This window comes from Heterodontus francisci, chromosome 2 (genome assembly GCF_036365525.1).
Source record: "Heterodontus francisci isolate sHetFra1 chromosome 2, sHetFra1.hap1, whole genome shotgun sequence".
Classification (NCBI taxonomy): domain Eukaryota; kingdom Metazoa; phylum Chordata; class Chondrichthyes; order Heterodontiformes; family Heterodontidae; genus Heterodontus; species Heterodontus francisci.
This window is the reverse complement of record NC_090372.1, coordinates 23270352-23293881: the sequence shown is the minus strand read 5'-3', so window position 1 is coordinate 23293881 and position 23530 is coordinate 23270352. Positions and strand designations below refer to the sequence as shown.

General features: G+C 42.8%; 1 protein-coding gene across 2 annotated transcripts in view; it reads left to right on the top strand.

Annotated features, from left to right (window-relative positions):
• The window catches only part of LOC137382908 (sodium/hydrogen exchanger 3), a 147549-nt gene that overhangs the window by 82034 nt on the left and 41985 nt on the right, over positions 1–23530 (top strand). For both annotated transcript variants that reach the window (XM_068055494.1, XM_068055488.1), the window contains exons 2-3: positions 19658–19960; positions 21778–21938. In XM_068055494.1, the coding sequence (XP_067911595.1) occupies positions 19658–19960; positions 21778–21938 (464 nt within the window). The remainder of the gene's footprint in view (positions 1–19657; positions 19961–21777; positions 21939–23530) is intronic.

Genomic DNA, 23530 nt, shown 5'->3' with positions numbered 1-23530 from the left:
CCTCATTTTTGTGTGACACCTGAATGACTTTTTTTTTCATAACAATTGCACAACATTATTCTGGATCTTGCAATATTGTGAAGTGGACTCTGATTCTTGGAGGGAATGGTCTTGGTGATTTTTTGGTACCATCATGGACTTCACCTAAACTGCTCAATCTCAAGAGAAAAAGAAAACCAGTAAATTGTCAATCTTTTTTATTTGATTCTTTTTTATATATATATATATATATATATATTATATATACGGTTCAGTTCATTCTGTCTTGATGGCAGTCTTGCAAATGCTGAGAAGAACCTCTCCTTGTCATACATGCTTTTCAAACAAAGGGCTTATGCCACCTTAGCCTCTCAATTTACTTTTTTAAAAATGGCCCTCTGAACATGAGCCAACAACAAGATAAACTTCAGACAGTTGGGAAAACACAATATGCCAAATGAGAAATATTAATTCATTGGTTGGAAACTTGCATTAAACCTTTAATGGGGAAAAAATCCTGCAGTTAATTTTTAAAAAAAATTGACAGCCAAGATGCCCACTGCGATTTGCATCTGAAATACCTCTCATGCCACGACATTGAATTGGAGACAGGGGTCCAGTCAGAGCAATGACCATGCTCACACGCTCGCAAGAAAACATCTAGTTTTGAAAACTGACTGTGACTGTGGACCCTCCAAGCCTACAGATTGCTACAGAGACCAGGGAAAGAGAGCCACCTACAAGACTGCCTCCAAGTAAACCCTGAACCAAGCAGGCCAGCCACAAAGTACACTTTGACTAGCCAAAGGCTTCAAGAATACAGCTTCAGCCACAAGACCATCGAACCCCACAAACTGCCTAATTAACTTTTATTTACTCTGGACTCTAATCCATTTGTAAGTGTGTGTGTGTGTAATGCTCGCGTGATTGTGTAGCTTTTTACTTTTTTAGATCGGGTTTAGCTTGTTGAGTATAATCTTATCTAGCTTTAAACTCAAGAAAACCTGTTGAATTAGTTCTTTCATGATCACATTAAAGATAAAACATTCAATAAGGTGATAAGTGCAACCACTGTTTCCACGTGATATCAAAAAATGACTGAAGACGCTGGATACTGCAAAGGCTATGGGCCCTGACAACATTCTGGCAATAGGACTGAAGACCTGTGCTCCAGAACTTGCCACGCCCCTAGCCAAGCTGTTCCAGTACAGCTACAACACTGGCATCTACCCTGCAATGTGGAAAATTGCCCAGGTATGTCCTGTACACAAAAAGCAGGACAAGTCCAACCCGGCCAATAGCTGCCTCATCAGTCCACTCTCTATCATCAGTAAAGTGATGGAAGATTTTTGATTTGATTTTTGATTTAGAGATACAGCACTGAAACAGGCCCTTCGGCCCACCGAGTCTGTGCCGACCATCAACCACCCATTTATACTAATCCTACACTAATTCCATATTCCTATCACATCCCCACCTGTCCCAATATTTCCCTACCACCTACCTGTACTAGGGGCAATTTATAATGGCCAATTTACCTATCAACCTTTGGCATGTGGGAAGAAACTGGAGCACCCGGAGGAAACCCACGCAGACACACGGAGAACTTGCAAACTCCACACAGGCAGTACCCAGAATTGAACCCGGGTCGCTGGAGCTGTGAGGCTGCGGTGCTAACCACTGCGCCACTGGTACGAGCAGGTTCAAATCTGCAATTCCATATACAATGAATTTCTAAGCATTTTCCTATTGAGATCACACCAATGGGTCACTCTCTAACAGCAGTGGCACTAGCTTGACAGCATGTCAATCCTGACATGAGACAGCATGAAATGCAGTGCCACTTGCGGTGGGAGGAAAGAGGCAAACAACTTTTTTAAAAAGTTAAAGACACTATCAGTGGAAAAATATATCATAAAATGCACACATCACATTTTATTCCCCATCTGAATGAGTAATAGACATGAATGACAGCAATCCACCCCTCCATCAAGGCATCTCACCTCCTGACTGCACGAGGAGCTCTTGCATTTGTTTGTTGAGAAAGGTCAGTGTAAGGTTCAGAAGCTGCTCGGAGAACTGTTTGCTCTGAGTTTCAGAATCATTTACCCTGATGGCTGAACACAGTAAATCTAAAGCTGGCTTAATTTCCTCAACATTTGTTAACTGCACTGAAGATGTCGACGACATCTTATCAAGCAACACTTGCTTAGCAATAACCTGCTCACTGATGCTTAGTTTGGGTTCCACCAGGGCCACTCAGCTCCAGACCTCATTACAGCCTTGGTTCAAACATGGACAAAAGAGTTGATATGAAGACATAAGAGGAAAGTGACTGAAAGGCAGCATTTGACCGAGTATGGCATCAACGAACCCTAGCAAAACTGGAGTCAATGGGAATCAGGGGAAAAACTCTCCACTGGTTGGAGTCTTGCCCAGCGCATAGGAAGATAGTTATGATTGTTGGAGGTCAATCATCTCCGCTCCAGGCCATCACTACAGGAGTTCCTCAGGGTAGTGTCCTAGGGCCAACCATTCAGCTGCTTCATCAATGACCTTCCTTCAGTCATAAGGTCAGAAGTGGGGATGTTTGTTCGTGCAATGTTCAGCACCATTGCTGACTCTTCAGATACTGAAGCAGTCAGTGTAGAAATGCAGCAAGACCTGAACAATATCCAGGCTTGGGCTGATAAGTGGCAAGTAACATTCGCACCATACAAGTGCCAGGCAATGACCATCTCCAACAAGAGGGAGTCTAACCATCTCCCCTTGACATTCAATGGCATTATGATTGCTGAATCCCCCACTATCAACATTCCGGGGCTAACCATTGATCAGAAACTGAACTGGAGTAGCCATATAAATACTGTACAAGAGCAGGTCAGAAGCTCGGAATCCTGCAACGAGTAACTCACCACGTGACTTCCCCCAAAGCCTGTCCACCATCTACAAGGCACAAGTCAGGAGTGTGATGGAATACCGTCCTTGCCTGGATGGGTGCAGCCCCAGCAGACAAGAAGCTCGACACCACCATCCAGGTCAAAGCAGCCTGCTTGATCGGCACCCTATCCACAAACATTCACTCCCACCATCACTGACGCACAGTGGCAGCAGTGTGTACCATCTACAAGATGCACTGCAGCAACGCACCAAGGCTGCTTAGGAAGCACCTTCCAAACCCGCGAGAAGGACGAGGGCAGCAGGTGCATGGAACACCACCACCTGCAAATTCCCCTCCAAGCCACACACTATCCTGACTTGGAACTATGTCGCTGTTCCTTCGCTGTCGCTGGGTCAAAATCATGGAACTCTCTTCCTAACAGTGTACCTACCCTACATGGACTGCAGCGGTTCAAGAAGGCAGCTCACCACCACCTTCTCCAGGGCAGTTAGGGATGAGCAATAAATGATGGCCTGGCCAGCGACGCCCACATCCCAGGAATGAATATTTTTTTAAAAAGGCAAGGGGGCGACTGTGATCCCTCTCTTCACCTGGCCGTAATGAGACGAACTGAGGATTTGAAATCCCAAGCCCTGGTATTTGTGGTTGGGCAGCATCTTTTTGGGAGACCTTTCCAATTAAGTATCAGCAGGCTTATTCAACACCCAAACAATTAGTGAGAATTTGAAGGGCTTTTTCCCCACAAGTCATGTCAGCAAGTAGTTTAGTCAAATTAATTCTATTCTGCAAGGGACTTCTGATCACTTGTTGCAGGACATATGCGACACATAAATCCTTTTTAAATTTGCACTTCGCATCCAAGATGACAAAGGTGAAACTTAATTTCAAATGTTTCTGTTTTGCTGTTTTTGATGTTTGCCATGACTCAATGGTAGTGCTCTCACTTCCTGAGTCAGAAGGTTGCAGGCCACTCCAGAGATTTGAATGCATAATCAAGGCTGACGCTTCCAGTGCAGTACTGAGGGATTGCTACACTGTCGGGAGTTGCTGTCTTCTGAATGAAATATTAAAACAAAGCCACATTTGTCCTCTTGGGTGAATGTAAAAGATCCCATGGTGCTATTTTGGAAAAAGAGCAGTGGAGTTCTCCCTGGTGTCCTAGCAAAATAGTAATCTCTCAAACATACAAGAGCAAATTATCTGATCCTTATCAGATTCCTGTTTGTGGGACCTTGATGCGCACTAGTTGGCCGTCAAGTATCCTATACTACAACTGTGAGGTTGTGAAGGGCATTACATAAATGCAAGTGTTTTTCTCTTTATCAATGCACATTGTTTCCAAGTTAATGTTTACCATTTGAAAATCTAAACCGATTCACCCACAAGGAAGTTTTCCAAATACAAGCATATCTTGCTCTTTGCCCAAGGCATTGTCAGCATCATTATGATTACAGATAAGAAGCTTCAAAGATCATTGTATTCAGTAACTGTTGGAGACCTGTTCCGCAACTAAGTTGGTATTATATGGTTTCATTTGAACAGTATTTAAAGAACAAGCAAGTACTGTGAATGCTGGTAAGCTGAAATAAAAACAGAAAATGCTGTTTCTGACGAAGGGTCATAGACCTGAAATGTTAACTTTTTTTTTACTATCTCCACAGATGCTGACAGAACTACTGAGTATTTCAGCATTTTCTGTTTTTATGCCAGCATTTAAAGGAAGTTTACTATGATTAAATTTCACTGCACTGCCACCATTTGGTTCTAAGGTCCAAAAGTCTGGATAAAACTACTATAAATAAGGACTTTAAAGCCTTGTACCATATATGGGACTTGTAGTATAAATCAGGATACGGGGCCCAACCCTTTTTGGGGAAAAAAAAGAATGAAAACAATTTGCATATACACAGTTAGTGTCTTTAACATCACAAAACATCCCAAGGTGCTTCAAGAGCTTTGTCAAATAAAATTTGACACTGAACCTCCTAAGATATCGGGAAAGCTTGGTCACAGGAGGAGGTTTTAAGAAGCGTCTTAGAGGATAGAGAGGCAGAAATGTTTAGGGATGGAATTCCAGAGCTTAAGAAGAAAAGATAATTCACAGAATGTGGGTGTCACTGGCAATTGCAGCATTTATTGTCTATCCAGAGTTACCCTTGAGAAGAGGCTGGTGAGACATGACCTTGAACCTCTGCCATCTGTGTGGTGAAGGTACACCTATAGGGCTGAGCTCCAGGACTAATGCAGAGAAATGCAAAGTGATTCAGTTTGGCAGGAAGAACATGGAGAAAATATAAAATAAAGGGTACACGTCTAAAGTGGGTGCAGGAACAGAGGGACCTGAGTGTATATGTGCATAAGTCATTGACGATGGCAGGACAGGTTGAGAGTAGTCGATAAAGCATACAGTATCCAAGGCCCTATTAATACATTGATCACAAGTCGTGGGAGTCAGTTGCCAGCGTTCGCCAGAGCTGGCAGGGCAGCCATAAAGGCGGGGCTAAAGTGTGGCGAGTCGAAGAGACTTAGCAGTTGGCAGGAAAAAAGACAGAAGCGCAAGGGGAGAGCCAACTGTGTAACAGCCCCGACAAAATAAAAACATTTCTGCAGCACCTGTGGCCTGTCGCCCTAGAATTGGCTTTTATAGCCACTCCAGGCGCTGCTCCACACACCACTGACCACCTCCAGGCGCTTACCCATTGTCTCTCGAGATAAGGAGGCCAAAGAAGAAGAAGAATTAATAGGGGCATAGAGTACAAGCGCAAGGAGGTTATGTTGCATTTATATAGGACACTAGTTTGGCCATGGCTGGAGTTCCAGTTCTGTGCATCACATTTAAGGAAGGATGTGAAGGCATTGGAGCAAGTGCAGAAAAGATTCATGAAAATGGTTCCAAGTGTGAGGAACTTCATTTCCAAAGATAGCTTGGAGAATTTGAGACTGTTTGTTTCTCTTGGAGAAGACTGAGAGGAGATTTGACAGAGGTATTCAAAATCATGAGGGGCCTGGGCAGAGTAGATAGGGGAATAACTGTTCCCATTTGTGAAAGGATCAAGAACAAGAGGGCACAGACTTAAGGTAATTGGCAAAAGAAGTAATGGTGACCTGAAGAAAGACTTTGTACTTGCAGCGAGTGGTTAGGACCTGGAATACACTACCAGAGGGTGCAGTGGAAGTAGGTTCAATTGAGCCCTTCAAAAGGGAATTGAGTAGTTACCTGAAAAGGAAGAATGTACAGGGTTTTGGGGAGAAGGCAGGGGAATGGCACTAAGTGAAGTGTTGACTCAGAGCCAGTGCAGACACAATAGGCTGAATGGCCACCTTTTGTGCTATAACAATTGTGTGATTCTGTGACTTACACCCAGTGATGATGAAGGAATGATGATTATATATTCAACTTAGGATGGTGTGTAACTTGGAAGTAGTGGTGTTCGCATGCTTCTGCTGCCCTTGTCCTTCTAGGTGGAGGGAGCTGTGTGTTTGGGAGGTGTTGTCGATGAAGTCTTGGCGAGTTGCTGCAGTGCATCTTGTAGATGGTGAATACTGCAGCCATGATGTGCTGGTGGTGGATGGAGTGAATGTTTGTGTAAGGGTGGTGGTTGGCTGCTGATCATACAGGCTGTGTTGTCTTGGATGGTGTTGAGCTTCTTGAGTGTTGGAGCTATACTGATCTAGGAAAGTGGAGAGTATTCAATCACATTCCAGACATGTGCATTGTGTTTAGTGAAAAAGGCATTAGGCAGTTGGGAGTTGAGCCACTTGCCGCAGAAAACCCAACCTCTGACCTGCTTGTGTCAGTCGTGACTCCCAGGATGTTGGTGGGGGAAATCGGTGATGGTAATGCTATTGAATGTCGATGGTAGGTGCATAGACTCTCCCTTGTTGGGAAAGTTCATTGTCTGGCACCTGAGTGGCACAAATGTTACTTGCCACTTAATGAACCTACGCCTGAATGTTCTACAGATCTTTCTGGACATGGACACTGATGCAGATTGCCTCATTATCTTGAAGAATTGCAAATGGAACTGAAAGATGTGCAGTCATCAGCGACCATCCCCACTTCTGCCCTTTATGATGGAGGGGACGTCATTGAAGCAGCTGATGATGGTTGGATCTAGGACACTGCTCTGAGAAACTCCTGCAATGATTTCCTGAGGCTGAGATGATTGGCTTCCAACAATCATTTTCTTTTGTGCTAGGTATGACGGCAGCCAATAGAGTTTTCCTCCCAATTCCCATTGACTTCAATTTAATTAGGGCTCCTTGGTATCACACTCGGTCAAATGCTGCTGAGGTGCCAAGAGCAGTTGCTGTCTCCTCACATCTGGAATTCAGCTCTTTTGTCCATGCAGCTGCAATAGGTCCTGGCAGAGCTCAAGCTGAACATTGGTTGGTAGGTTATTGATAGTGCCATCAAGCAGCACTTATGAATGACACCTTCCATCATTTTGATTTATAAGCTGATGCTGTAGTAATTGGCTAGATTGGATTTGTTCTTTTTGTGGACAGGATAGACCTGGGCACTTGTATAATTTGTTGGGTAGGTGCCAATGTCATAGCTGTATTGGAACAGCATGGCTAGAGGAGTGGCTAGTTCTGGAGCACACGTCTTCAACTATACACCTGGAATGTTGGGACCCAAAGCTTTAGTTGTATTCAGTGTGCTCAGTTGTTTCTTGATGTCTTGTTGGCAAAAGACTGTGATTGAGGGATCTTCAGAACAAGGATGAGATGTATCATCCACTCTGCACTTCTGGCTAAAGTTGGTGATGAACGCTTCAGCCTTGTCTTTTGCATTCTCATGTTGGGCACCCATTGTTGAGGATGGGGATGTTCATGAAGCCTCCTCCTTCTGTAAACTTATATAGCTATTGTGGCTACAAAAGCAGGTCAGAAGCTGGGAATTCTGTCGCGCACAACTTGCCTCTTGACTCCCCAAAGCCTGTCCACCATCTACAAGGCACAAGTCAGGAGTGTGATGGAATATTCTCCACTTGCCTGGTTGAATTGTAGCTTCAACAACACTCAGTAAGCTTAACACTATCCAGGACAAAACAGCTCACTTAATAGCCACTGCCTTAAACATTCACTCCTTCCACCACCAGCACACAGTGGCAGCACTGTGTACTATTCACATGATGCACTGCAGCAACTCGCCAAGGGTCCTTCAACAGCACCTTCCCAACCCATGACCTCTACCACCCAGAAGGACAAGGGGAGTAGACACATGGGAACACCACCACCTGCAAGTTCCCCTCCAAGCCACACTCCATCCTGACTTAGAACTATAATCACCATTCCTTCACTGTCACCGGGTCAAAATCCTGGAACTCCCTCCCTAACTGCAATATGGGTGTTCAAGAAGCCATCATCTCGAGGGGAATTGGGGATCATCATTTTTTTTTTTATCAGTGGCGCTCAAATCCGAAGAATGATTTTTTTTTTTTTTTAATTGCTTTACTGTCAACCACCATCCACTACTCAATTTGGCAGGACTGCAGAACTTTGTGCTCTGTTGATTGTGAAGTTGCTTAGCTCTGTTTATTGCTTCCACTATTTAACATCCATGTAATCCAGTGTTGTAGCTTCATCAGGTTGGCACCTCACTTTTTCCAGTAAGTCTTCTGCAGCTCCTGCCATCCACTTCTATACTGTTCTTTGAACCATGGTTGGTTGCCTGGCTTGATAGTATTGGTAGACTATGGGATATATAACCATGAGGTTACAGTTTGTGGTGGAATGCAATTCTGCTGCTGCTGGCTGTCAGTGTCTCCTGGATTTTCTGTTTTGAGCTACTAAATCTATTAAGCTATTCTTGACCTTTAGCAGGGTGGTAGTGCCACACAACATGATTGAAGGTCTTGGTGTCAAGATGGGACCTCATCTCCAGTAGGACTGTGCAATGACCACTCCGACTAAGACTCTCATTTGCTACTGGTTGATTGGTGAGGGCAAGATTAAGTTGCTTCTTCCCTCGTGATGGTTCACCCTCCATCTGCTAGCTGCCAGGCTGGGCAAACATGTCCTTCGGTGCTTGGTCAGTGGTGGTAGTACTGAGCCACTCTTGGTGATGGACATTGAAGTCCCCCACCCAGATTACATTTTGTGTACACTTGCTACACTCAGTTGTTCTTGCAAGTAGTGTACAACATGCAGTACTGATTCATCAGCTAAGGAAGGGTAGTAGGTAATCATAGTCATAGAGAGATATAGCACTGAAACAGGCCCTTCAGCCCGCTGAGTCTGTGCCCACCATCAACCACCCATTTATACTAATACTACATTAATCCCATATTCCCTCCCACATCCCCACCTTCCCTCAATTCTCCTACCACCTACCTACACAATGGCCAATTTACCTATCAACCTGCAAGTCGTTGGCTGTGGGAGGAAACCAGACCACCCGGTGGAAACCCACATGGTCACGGGGAGAGCTTGCAAACTCCGCACAGGCACTACCCAGAAACGAACCCGGGTCGCTGGAGCTGTGAGGCTGTGATGCTCCTTCCTAAGTGATCAGCAAGAGGCTTCCTTACCCCTGTTTGACCTGATACCATGAGACCTCTTGAGGTCCAGAGTTGTTAATATATACTCCTAGGGTCACTCCGTCCTGCCTGCATACCAATGTTGTGCCATCTCTAGTCCTGCCAATGGAACAGGACATTGTGATGGAGTTTGGGATATTGGCTGGTGGATGCACTTCTGTAAGAATGACTGTCAGGCTATTGCTTGATTGGTCTATGTGACAGTTCTCCCAAACGTAGCACAAGTTTCCAGTTATTAGTGGGGAGGACTTTGCAGGGTTGATTGAGTAGCGTGTGCCTTCGTATCTGAATTTGATGCCTAGGTTGAAGCCAAGTGGCCCATTTTCAGAGGGTAGTTGAGAGTCAAGCAACTTGTCATGAGTCTGGAGTCATTTAGGATGCACTGGGTAAGGTCGGCAGGTTTTCTTTCCTACAGGACATTAGTCAGCTGCCTACGTTGAATGATATTGTGGATGCGCAAGTGGCTACAATTGATGTGCGGAGACTTCCTGGTTGTAGAGTTGAAGGAGGTTAGAGTTAAGGATGAGGCCATGGTGGCACTTGAAAGCCGGGATGAGACTTTTTAAAATAAAGACGTTGCTGGACTGGGAGCCAATCTTGGTCAGCTGATGTAGGGGTGATGGGTGAATGGGACTTGGTGTGAATTAGGATATGGGCTTTGGGGCATATGGAGGATGAAAGGGAGGCTGGCCAGAAGAACATTGGAATTGTTGAGTCTGGTGGTAACTAAGGCATGGCTGAGGGCTTAAGCAGCACATGAGCTGAGATGGGCAATGTTATGGGGGTGGAAGTAGGTGGTCTTGGTTATGCAGATGATGTGGAAACGGAAGCTCTGGATCAAGTAGGGTGACAAGGTTGTGAACAGTTTGAGCCTTAGATAGTGATCCAGGAAAGCAGTGGAGTTTGTGCTTTGTTCTTCCTGGTATTTAATTGGAGCAAATTCTGTTCATGCCTGTGCACACCATGCAGCCTTTTGCGCCTCAGATATTCAAATACACAATATAATTTAGCGGAATGTGAACCCACCTTAATTAGGTTGCAATTACAATATAAAGTAAAGGCATCACATCAAAATTCCAAGCTGTATATATTGTGCATTTTATGCCATCCTCTGAGCCATATTCATGGCTGTGTATAGATCAGTGTCTACATTTAATTTAATATGTAACCATCCTTTATAACTTATGCTTTTGCCATTCATGTATTTATGAGCAATACCCAACTTGTATCTTCCTAGTTTAATACTCCCTAAATATGTTTGTAGCTTGCTCGTTTATGTATTTTAACAATGCTAGTAAGCAATTATTTCTGATGTAGTGGAATTTTAAGCCTCAAATTCTAGTTGTCTAAAGAGGTCTGACCTGCCTTCTGTTGGCTGTTGGTCTCTCTTGTAGTTGAAATGCAAGGAGTGGGCACTGAGAGGAAGGGCTGCCATGTCCCCAATGCCTTTGAGATGTTTTTCCAGTTTTTGCACTTGGTTGACATCTTCAGTAGGTGTCTCAATATTTTCACTTCCAAGTATTCCCCAAGCACCCACACTACAACTTTTGAAGATCATCATTGATTTGAACTGTATTACAATTTTTCATTGCTATCCCTTATCTTATCTATGATTAGCTCATCCATTTGAACTTTACTTGACTTCACTCTTTGTTCCTTTTTGAATTTTTACCTGCACTTTCCTCCTTGGATCTGATATAAAAACAAGATTTAGATCCCTCCCTGCACACCTATTAGACCATTGCTGCTTCTCATCCTTGTGCCTTGTTTAGTCCATGCCAGTTTCAAAAGGTCAAACTTTTTTTTTTAACCTCAAACCCATTCCTTTTTGAGGATGCTGACTCCAAAATTCATGTCCTTATTTCCCCTTTCCTTACAGGATTTCACAATTAACACTTTGTGTTGCCTCCATACCACTTGACATTTATTTCCCTCATTGTCTTCTCTCCTTTTCTCAATTGCGGAGGTGTTAGAATATGCAAGCTGTGGTTAATGGTAGCATTCTTGCCTATGAGTCAGAAGGTCATGGGTTAAAATCCTACTCCAGAGACTGGAGTACATGATCTAGATGAATCATACGGAGTGCAATACTGGGGGAGTGTTGCATTGTTGGAAATGCTTCAAAAGTACTTCATTGACAATGAAGTGCTTTACGATGTCTTGAGGTTGTGAAAGGTACTATAAGAAGGGGAGTTATTTCTTACCTTTTATGTCCCTTCTCCAAAGTTGTTTTTTAAAAAAATTGCATAGGGTCAGATTTTTAGGCAGTAATACTCTGGTAATAGGAACAGTGGCTTACAGAAAAAAAGTGAATAAACTGTTGGTGTATTTCCCAGCTTCTCAACTATCACTTTCTGCATGTACAACTACCTGTACCTCCAAGTATGTTGTTTTATCATACCAATAACAGTCTCGTGATGAGTAGAGGGCGCTTTTCTGCTTGCAATGCTATAGTTTTAGGGTTTTAGTACCTTCAACACAGCATCATTCAGAGCATTGTAAAAGTTAACTTTTGGTGGTTTTATTTTAATACCACCTCCGTGCAAACACTTGGACTGGCAACCCTTTCTGATAGCATCTTTACAGCTTGCATTTACATAGAGACATTAACATTGTAAAACATCCCAAGGCACTTAATGGGTTCGTAATCAGGCAAAAATTGACTAAGTGAAAGTAGAAGATATTACGATGGGTGAAGAGGTAGATTTTAAAAGAACATCTTAAAGGAGGTGGAGTGGCAGAGTGGTTTAGGGAGGTGTCAGCCTGAATTATGTTAAGTCTCTGGAGTGGGACTTAAATCCCACAATCTTCTGAGTTGGAGACGAGTGCTACCACTGAGCCATGGCTGAAAACTGTAGGGCGAGTATCAGGATGGTCTACAAGTTAATTTTTTTCCTTTATCTCCCCATCTTCCCTCTCTTCCCTCATCCAACTGCTCCCCAAGTGTAGTATACTACAACTGGAAAACCCAGTTTAAATGTATAAGTATTTGCCAATCTGACCATAAGTGACTTCTTGTACTGTGCATTGGACTACTTTACTGTCTTGGCATTCTTTACAGGTATGGCACTCTATTGAAGAGCATGCTTCCAATGCTGCAGTCCATGATGTAGTACAGTAGGTGCATAGGTTGGCAAGAAGCACAGTTCAAAGCTCTGAGTTTTCATGAGTAGGCAGTGTTCCTTGTGGAAGAGGGGTGTTCATTCATGTAATGCAAATGGCGACTGTTTATGTTTGGATTGACGATCCCTGGTGGGGTTCCATGATGGTCAGGCACCCAGTTGACACCAAAAAATAAATTCTATTGTGCTGAATTATAAATGTTTATAATAAAAATAATTGTAAGAGCTTTGTGCTATGATGAGCTGTTAATGTACCTGTTGTAAAATCGTGCAATGAAGGGCATTGCAGTTTGAGTGTTGAACTATTTTTGGTGCAACAATGCTGTTGGCTGTGGTGATGCAGTGCTACCACTGAGCACAGACTAGGGGCACGATTTTCCCTGTGGGCTTTGGAACCCTGCTGTCATAAGTAAATGGGGGTGACAAGCTCGCACTGTGGGGGAAACATTCACTTGATGGTCATTTTCCCTGAAATGGCCAATTAGTGGCTCTAGGGCGGGCTCACTGTCCAATTAAGGACTCTGGGGCAGGTTCTCAAAGCTGGAGGGCAAATAGGAGGCCCTCAGGCACTGAGGAAGCAGCAGCTTGCACTATAGGTCAGTGAGAGGGGGCACTTCCGTTTTGAGGTGACCTCTCTCCAACTTTTTTAACTTCAGATTAAAAAAACTTCTTCAGCCGAGCCACCATTGTGTTGGACTGTGGCTGAAGCCAGGCAGGTGGGGAAGGCCTCCAGGCCTGCCTGAAGCACTAGTCCCCCTGTTTGCCGCCTTCTGGCAGCTGCACTGTACCCCAATGCCTGCGGGGATCTGGAAGCCGACTGGGAAATTCCAGTTTGCCACTGTTTGGCCTCAGGCCATTAACTGTCTTAATTGGTTACCCTGCCACTTGCAGGTGGGTAAGTCTGTGCGCCACCGCGCCCCCCACTGTCTCTAGGAAAAATGGCCCAGGGACACTATGCAGCCGGGGAACCTGCACTCCAGCCAGTGGGGCAAAATTCTGTGTCCACTCCCATCAGGGCTTAAAATTCAGCCACAGGACAGCCAGAATTCCTGTTCTGGTGGTCAGTGCATTCACTGCCTTCAGCTGGGGAGGCAGTATGATCTCATCATGTCTTGGCTGAAAGAGAGTGGAGGGATGAGAGTGGAAGGTGCAATGCCTTCTATACTGGAATCACCAAACACTCTCTGTCTAGGTACAAGCATGAAGAATGGTCATTTGGGAGAGATACTGGAGGGTTGAGATTCCATGGAACTGAACTTCACCATTGTTGCATGCTTCTTATTAGCTGAAAGTTGACCTCCTGGGAAAAGTGTTTGGGTTTACTGTTTCTTTGTGAAAAATATTGGGAGAGATACTTAATCCCACCAAATTGGCATGATATAGATGTTGACAGACCATGTCAAACCCAAGCAAAAGGCGACTATTGAGTTTATTGTAGGGAGTAAACAATTATTAAATATAAAAATGATCTTTTTAATTTTGATGTGGAAAATATAGTCTATGGTCAGGAGGATGGTGAGTCTCTTTCTATTTTTAACTTGTTCATGAAATGTGGGCATCGTTGGCTAGGCCAGCATTTATTCTTCTCTTCTTCTTTGGCCTCCTTATCTCGAGAGACAATGGATAAGCGCCTGGAGGTGGTCAGTGGGTTGTGAAGCAGCGCCTGGAGTGGCTATAAAAGCCAATTCTAGAGTGACAGGCTCTTCCACAGGTGCTGCAGAGAAATTTGTTTGTCGGGGCTGTTACACAGTTGGCTCTCCCCTTGCACCTCTGTCTTTTTTCCTGCCAACTACTAAGTCTCTTCGACTCGCCACACTTTAGCCCCGTCTTTATGGCTGCCCGCCAGCTCTGGCGAACGCTGGCAACTAACTCCCACGACTTGTTATCAATGTCACAGGATTTCATGTCGTGTTTGCAGATGTCTTTAAAGCGGAGACATGGACGGCCAGTGGGTCTGATACCAGTGGCGAGCTCGCTGTACAATGTGTCTTTGGGGATCCTGCCATCTTCCATGCGTCTCACATGGCCAAGCCATCTCAAGCGCCGCTGACTCCGTAGTGTCTATAAGCTGGCGGTGTTGGCTGCCTCGAGGACTTCTGTGTTGGCGATACGGTCCTGCCACCTGATGCCAAGTATTTATTACCCATCCCTAATTGTCTTTGAGAAGGTGGTGGTGAGTCGCCTTCTGGACCCACTGCAGTCCATGTGGGGTAGGTACGCTCACAGTGATGTTAAAGGGGTTCCAGGATTGTGACCCAGCGACAGTGAAGGAACAGCAATATAGTTCCAAATCAGGGTGATGTGTGGCTTGGAGGGGAACTTGCAGGTGGTGATCTCATGCACATGCTGCCATTGTCCTTTTAGGTGGTAGAGGTTCTGGGTTTGGAAGGTGCTGTCTAACAAGCCTTGGTCTGTTGCTGCAGTGCATCTTGTAGATGGTACACACTGCTGCCACTGTGCGTTGGTGGTGGAGGGAATGAATGGCACCCAATCCTCAAACAATCAAGTGGGCTGCTTTGTCCTGGATGATGTAGAGCTTCTTGCGTGTTGGAGCTGTACCCTTCCAGGCAAGTGGAGAGTATTCCATCACACTCCTGACTTGTGCCTTGTAGATGGTGGACAGGCACTAGGGAGTCAGGAGATGAGTTACTTGCTGCAGAATTCTCAGCCTCTAACCTCCCCTCGTAGCCATGGCTACTCCAGTTCTGTTTCTGGTCAATGATAACCCCCAGGATGTGGATAGTGGGGAATTCAGCGATCGTAATGCCATTGAATGTTGAGGGGAGATGGTTAGACACTCTCTTGTTGGAGATGGTCATTGCCTGGCACTTGTGTGGCATGAATGTTACTAGCCCAAGCCTGAATATTGTCTAGGTTTTGCTGCATTTCTACATGGACTGTTTCAGTATCTGAGGAGTCACGAATGGTGCTGGACATTGTGCAATCATCAACGAACATCCCCACTTCTGACCTTATGAATGCAGGAAGGTCATTGGTCAATCAATAATTGAGCTGCTTTATCAATCAGAGTGATTATTTTTTTGTGTGCGGGTGTTAAATTGGCAAGCACTGGTCTTGAATTGACTTCAAACAGGCAGCAAGGGCACCATACAACCTATAATAAAGATCTGAAATTCTAAATGAGTTGTGACAGTGCAGCAGAGGGAAGCATGGCTGTATTTTTCCATCCAATGAAGAACCATCAGCAGAGACCTTGGAATCGGATAGATTATTTTGTTATAACTTGTATGCAATAATATAAAAATATCAACTGCATCTAATTTGGGATTATATTGTTGCCAAAAATGCATTGCAGAGCATAAAAAAATAAATATTTCATTGTCCTTTTTTGTGTTCCATAAAATTTTGTGAGCAAACTATTGTCCTGCTTGGCCTCCACCTGCCAAAAACGAGGCACGTTAATTTTGTCATGAACATTGATTTTAAACTGTTACTGGAGTGAAGAAAGGACTTGTTAAACAGATCAGCCATGGCTGGAAAAGACATTTGCATATTAACAGACAGTGTTTGGAAGGACAAAGCCGCCATCCCCTGAAGTTCAATGCACAATGGACTTTTGATCACCTACCATTGAAAGTAGGGGGGTTTGCAATCCAGATTGACTAAGATAGCTGAATACACAAATGGACATGGTCAAACCAGCTAGTCACGTGACTAACCTGAGCAACCTGAGTTTTTTAAAATAAAAACAAGAAATGCTGCAAATACTCAGCAGGTCTGGCAGCATCTGTGGAGAGAGAAGCAGAGATAACGTTTCGGGTCTTCAGAACTGACAAATAGTAGAAATGTAAAAGCTTTTAAGCAAGTTAAGTGGGTGGGGGCTGTGGGGCAAGAGATAACAAAAGAGATGTTGATCGGACAAGGTCACGGAATAACTGACCAGAAGGTCATGGAACACAGGCAATCGATATGTTAATGATGTGCTGAAAGACAAAGCATTAGTAAAGAGATGGTGTGAATTGACTGTAAAGCACAAAGCTGTCCAAGCACAAACATTAAAAATTAAAAAAAAAAAACAGTGGGTAGGCACAGTAGAAACAAACTAACTAAACTTTAAAAAAAAAACTAAAAATAACCAAATAAAGAAAAAAATAACTAAACATAAAAAGCGGGGGTGGGGGGGGGGGGCGGTGTCAAGCTTTGAAATTATTGAATTTAATGTTCAATCTTTGATTTTGTACAAACTGGGCAGAAAGACTGTTTACTCCTGGACTGAGAAGATCTCGCCTGTCTGGTCCCCTCTCTTTCTCACAAGCCTCTGAATCCACTGTAGTCACATGAACCCCAAGAGAGAAAAGTCTCCTACAGTGAACAAGGTTTAAGAAGAATACTGGGCCCCAATGAAAAGCAAGATCTACCTCAATCAAGGACTCCATAGTGAGCTAAAAGAACCATAACAAAAACTCCTCAGATGTTGCCTCAAACTTTTCCACTTTATTTTTCTTCTCTTTTCTGTCTCGTGTGTATTGCGTATGCATGATATCGTGGGAGCATCGTGTATCCGTAGGCGTTAACTGAATTTGAGTTTAAGTTTAATAAATTTCAATTTCTTTTCTTTAAACCTAAGAAAGCCTGTTTGTGCTGATTTCTTTGCCTTTATAATTGGAAAGCGGTGAACAAGGATTCGCCAAAGGGAAGCTAAAAACATGGTGTGTTTAAAATTAAACCCTGTTACAGTAAGACCAGGTGAAGTTTGAAAGGGAACCCTCGACGCCTTTCTCACCTGGTCATAACACTATGAATAACTTTTCATTTTGTAATATTTAACAAGCCCCTTCTCATGATGCAGAGTCCAAAGTTGTATCATCCTAAATCCTAATTTCATATCTACACAGATGGATTTCTCTGGGGAAGTGAGGGAGGAACCAACAGTTTGGACAATATCCCATGCTAAAATGTTAGGCAACATCCATGGGGCTTAACAGCTGACAAAATAAAGCTGGTGAATATTATTGAGTTTGAAAGGGTCTTTCAGAAACCCAACTTGTGTAGCATATGGAAAACTTTGCTTGTACATAAAATATACAAAAGAATACCGTAGCCATAAGGGTCAAAGCTAATATCCTCAATATCCCATCTCCCATCTGAAGACATCTGGGGTCAGAGGTTAGCACAAGTGCTCTGGGCACTAAATGTCTTCAGCCCAACTTGCATTTATGTAGTGTCTTTCACAAGTTCAGGATACCCCAAACGGCATTACAAGTCAAGGAAATGTTGATGAAGTGTCGTTGTTGCTGCATTATAGGGCAGATGAGTGTAGACCAAGTTCCATTAGCTGCAGAGTCATGTTAAACTCTTGGATCATAATACGGAAGTCCATGTAGTTTTCTGTTTTGTTTGCTTTAATAGTTGTAAATTGTGAATGTTTGAGATCATAGTCCAGAATAATTAGTCTGTTAATGTGGGAGCTTATTCCTGTTGGGATATAGTTGCAAATGCAGAACAGTTTGGTGATTGTTTCCACATTACAGCACTGACTGCACTACAGATTGACCTTACAGACTGTAAAGTGCTTGGGACATCCCAAAGGTCATGAGGTGCTATATAAATGCAAATCTTTCTTTTGAAACTTTTACAAAATACTCACAATCTGAATTAATCAATCTTCACTTGTCTTCTGTACTCCAAGAAGATAAGAAAATAATACTTGGCTATTTTTGGATAAAATATTCATTAGTTGGACAGTAGCTCAGGAGTTAGAGTTGCTTCCCTTTGAGTTGCTATACTGCCCATAGTCTCTGCTGTATATTCTTGTTCACCAACAACTATTTTCCTCTTGCTGTGTTGTGTAGTCAATTGGCTGTTTCCAGTGAAAAGAGTAATCCTACCTGCAGAATTGCAGCTTTAAGATGAAGCTAGAAAATTGATTGCTAGCCTGGCCTCTGGCAGAAATAAGTTGCACTGTACTGCTCTTCATGGAAGTTTGGCACTGGTTTCCACATAAAACCAGTCAAAATAGAATTTGAGTACTCCTGGGATTGGAATAGAAAAGTCCCAGTGTGCAGTAATAAAGATTCCCACCGGGGGCATCCAATCCCAGAAATATTTTTCCTTCCTTTTGAGTTGCTCATTCAATGACAGATGAGAGGAACTTTCCAGCAGCTTGGTGCTTGTTCCTAGATGAGCACAAGAATACAATGGCCCATTGGAAACTGAGTCATGTGAGACTTGGGATGTCTTAGTCCATCCTTTAGAACAGTTTGTACAGAGCAAAGAGTAGAAAGACGCGTGTTCTAAAAGTACAATTATACTGGTCGCACTAGATAGACCTTTGGTTTAATTAAACAAATGCCTTGGGGTTCACAAACTATAAAGCTAAGAACTTACTGCAGGCGTGCGTCTTGTGCTCTGAATTTTTCACAGCTTCAAGGAGGTGGGTGAGTTTTCGAATATACTTGAATACCTGCAATGGTAATGGAATGCATTGAATTGTCTTTCTTGCTCTGGGATTGAATTATGGGACTGAAACCAATTGGACTGTTATATTCCCTACAAGTGTGTAATTTTAGCATCAGTGTAGAGTAGGAACGATATTAATGCTTTCAACCAAAAATGTAAATAACATATGTATAGTTTTGAAATGTATTTGTTCCACAATTGTATATCTACTTGTATCATCACAGATATAAGGACATTGCATTGTATTATATGGCCACAATCCTATGGTTCAGGTCATTTTTCTAACCATGTGTTCTAAGTGATAATGTAATATAGTCTTTACAATGCCCTGCTTAAAAAATGTAACTGGGCTTGGAGCTCCTGCAAGTGCCAATTTTACAAATTTACCTTTCTTTTAATATCATAGTTTTTATAATTCATATGATTGATAATGAACATACTTTGTGGTATTAGAATACATCTTGGCTGGTTTTTTTTACATTTATTTTGCAATCTTGGGAACTTGCTGTTTATCAAAATAAATGGAGGAAGGAGGGACTGATGAGTGCAGAAGTGGAAAATTCCAGCCCTTTTATTGATGGATAAGTGGGCTGATCCATTTGATTTAATCATATACTAATTCTTAATCTGATGATGCACCAAGAAAATTCATGTAATCCCAGTTATTGATTTATTCATTTTTTTTCCAGTTTTCCATCTGTCTGAAAAAGTCACCTCTGTGGTACCAGAAAGTGCTCTGCTAATTGTGCTGGGCCTTATCCTGGGAGGAATTGTCTGGGCTGCTGATCACACTGCCTCCTTCACCTTAACACCGAATGTCTTCTTCTTCTACCTCCTGCCACCTATCGTACTGGACGCCGGATACTTCATGCCCAACCGGCACTTCTTCGGGAATCTCGGAACTATTCTAATGTACGCTGTCATTGGAACAGTTTGGAATGCTGCAACCACTGGTCTCTCCCTCTATGGTGTCTTTAAGACTGGTATTATGGGTAAGAGGATTAGCTTTATCTTATACAGTTGAAGTCAGACCAGGGTATAATATAAGTAGTGGTTGTTGCTATCTGGAGTCCAAGGGGCAGTCTAAATGTTCGACCTTGGTATCTTTCCCTATGCACTTAATACCAATAGGGCTCTGCCATGGTTGATTTTTCATTGGCTGTAGGGAAATGTGTAGAAATGGAATACTGCTCTTGAGAATCAGCACTTGACCTGTATATTTTGCCTTGTTGCACCAGTATTGCTGATTTCCAGAACCCTCTGGCGAAATCATTGATGCAAACACAGCAGAAGCACGTTTTTCACACACAGGATTGCGGAAACCTGCAACTCTATCCTTCAAAAAGATGCAAGGTCTATCGACATTTTCCAGACTGAGATGATACTTCAAAATATTTTCGCCTTCCAAGTCTGATCCTTTACTTCAATTTGGGAAGCAAAATACATTTTTGGAAATTCTATGCTAGTATGTTACAAATAACTAAACTGTAGCAGTGTTGATGGTTCTTTTCATAGGTTGTACAAGTGACTTAAAATAAATAACTTGCATTTATATAGTGCCTTACACAACCTCAGGATGTGCTAAAGCATGTTACAGCCAATTGAGTACTTTTTGAAGTGCTGTTGCTGTTGTAATGTAGGAAACGCAACAGCCAATCTGCATACTGCAAAGTCCCACAAACAGCAAAGTGATGATGACCAAATAATATGTACTAGTAATGTTGGTTGAAGGATAAATATTGGCCAGGGTACAGAGAACTCCCCTGCTCTTTTGTTTTCACAAATAGTGCCATCTTTTATGCCTTCCCCCACCCACCCGAGAGAGCAGGTGGGGCCTCAGTTTAATGTCTCAGCTGAAACATGACACCTCTGACAGAATAGCACTCCCTCAGTGTTCTGATGAAGGGTCACTGACCTGACACGTCAATTCTGCTTCTCTCTCCACAGATGCTGCCAGACCTGCAGAGTATTTCCAGCATGTCTTGTTTTATTTCAGATTTCCAGCATCTGCAGCATTTTGCTTTTATGTTAAACGGTGGCCCTGTTATCCGTTCCAGGTGAACGGAAAAGATTCTGTGGCACTATTTCCAGCAGAGCAGGAGAGTTATCCCTGGTGCTCTTGCAGCCTTTATCCCTCACCTGATATCAGTAAAACATACCTGGCCATTATCTCATTGCTTTTTGTGGGATCTTGCTGTGCAAACTTAAATATCTTACAAAACACTCCTGTTTAACTGACGTTTTACAGCAGTAACTAATTTGCAAATGTACTTCATTGGCTGGTAGGCACTTTGGGAAGTCCTGATGTTGTGAAAGGTGCTTTATTAATACACAAATTCCTTTCTTGGATTTGAATAATCATTTTCCTCCTGCACTATACCTGACATGAAAATTTGAATTTAATGCTCAGACCTGAGCCATACTGAAATGATGCTCGCTCACTGTCGGTGAAAATGACGTAGTGCAGTTTTCACTAGTGAAAGTGACTGGTTATCATTGTAACTTCCCCCTGCACTCCTCACCCGCAGCACAAACGGAGGTTGCGGGATGGGAGTGGGAGGGTTTGGAGGTGGGTGGGGGGAGAGCGGTTTAAAATGGATATGGAGTACTTGCCTACCTTTTTGACCAAGCTTTTGGTCACCTTGTCCTAATGCCTACTTACGTAGCTTGGTGTCAATTGTTAATCGATAACTCTCCTGTGAAATGCCTTGGAATGTTTTATGCATTAAAGGTGCTATATAATTTCATTGTTGTTGGCTTTCAGTCAGAACTAGGATAACATTCCTTGTGGTTTCAACTTGCTCCGCAGGGAAACTCGATGCTGGGCTGTTGGAATTCCTCCTGTTTGGAAGTCTGATTGCTGCAGTTGACCCAGTGGCTGTGTTAGCAGTGTTTGAAGAGGTCCATGTGAATGAAGTATTGTTCATCATTGTTTTTGGAGAATCTCTGCTCAATGATGCAGTCACAGTGGTAAGTTGAGCAGTATTTTAACGCCTTGGCGTTTGTTCCTTTTAAATCTGGTAATGAAGGGAAAAGTTCAGATCTGCACTGGCACCGTTACAAAATATTTTTGGTTGCATTGTTATGATCCCATTCGGGACTGTCAACACTAAAAAAAGAGGTTGAAATCCCAGTTAAGATTTTAAGTTATTAAGATGTTTTAAACAAAAACTTTACTGTACAAGAATTAAACCATGCAAAACACCAACAACTTAACACAACAACCTGAGACATTTTATATTTTAAACGTAAATATCTTACAGAATGCTCCTGTTTAACTGATTGTTCCATTCCAAAAAATTCCCTATATGTTACAGGATCTAGGTGATTTATTCACTTCTCCTCCTGGAACCAATCCAAAGTACTTCACAGTTTTTGGAAGTTTGCTTTGAGATCTTTAATTTCTCAGCTGTCTTCTGAGGTTTGAGGATTCCTGGGGATTCTCCATCTAGCTTCGGCTTGGCAAATCCTCCAGTTAACTTCAATTCCTCACAAATCTGCCTTTCCCAGCTTGAGCATAGGCCTGCCTCAAAGCAGAAACACCCTAGTTCCCAATGGCCTCTCTGCTGCTCAGTCCAACTGCTTTCAAAGCCAACAGCTTTTCAAAAGCCAACTTACTGACCCCAAAAACCCTCTTTTTCCTGGCAATATCTATTTCCATAGCAATGTGGGAAGTCCCAGATAGCACTTTAAGTTAACTATGTCCAATTCCAATCTTCTCTTGTTCTGGGAGATCATATGACTCATTTAAACCCCTGATGGCAGCAGCTGTAGACACACTGTCTCTATCACCAAATAAGAAAAGTTTCCGTTGTGTAGGGTCTTTCCACTTCCCAATATGACCTTACTAAATAAACATGGGCCACCCTAGGTTTGTTTTCCAGTTTCTCGTTTTTTTAAAAAATCAATCTCAAATTAAAAGTTACTTCTGGAAAATTAGTACAAACCATGGACCAGATGACATCAAAAGGCAAACTTTTTTTCATTCATTCTCTGGATGCAGTCGACACTGGCAAGGCTAGATCCCCTAGAAAGTACGGGGTCTTGTTTTTGAACTACTGAGGTCCATGTGACATTTTTTTTGTAGCAGCTTGATGCAGCTGAGTGGTTTGACACCAGGCCATAGAAAGAAAGATAGATTTACGTTTACAACCTCAGGATATTCCAAAGTGATTTGCAGCCCATGAAATACTGTTTAAGCGTAGTCCCTGTTGTAGGAGCCAACCACATTAGTGTGGGACTGCAGTCACATATAGGCTAGAAGGGGTAAAGATGGCAAGTTTTTTTTTTTCCCTAAAAGATGTTCATGAACCAGTTGCATTTCTTTTTAGACAATCTGACAACTTCTTGGCTGCTTATTTCCAGATTTAAAAAAAATCTGAGTTTGAACTGATTTGACTTTTCTTTCATTCTCTGAATTACTAGTCTGGTACCATAACCATTACACTGCCATACCCAGGATTTAATTTCTTAACCTTTTTGGAGGATAAATTTCATAGGAAGGTGTATTTTTAAAATAATTTTGGATGTGCTATCCCCATCAAACTGAACAACATCGATGC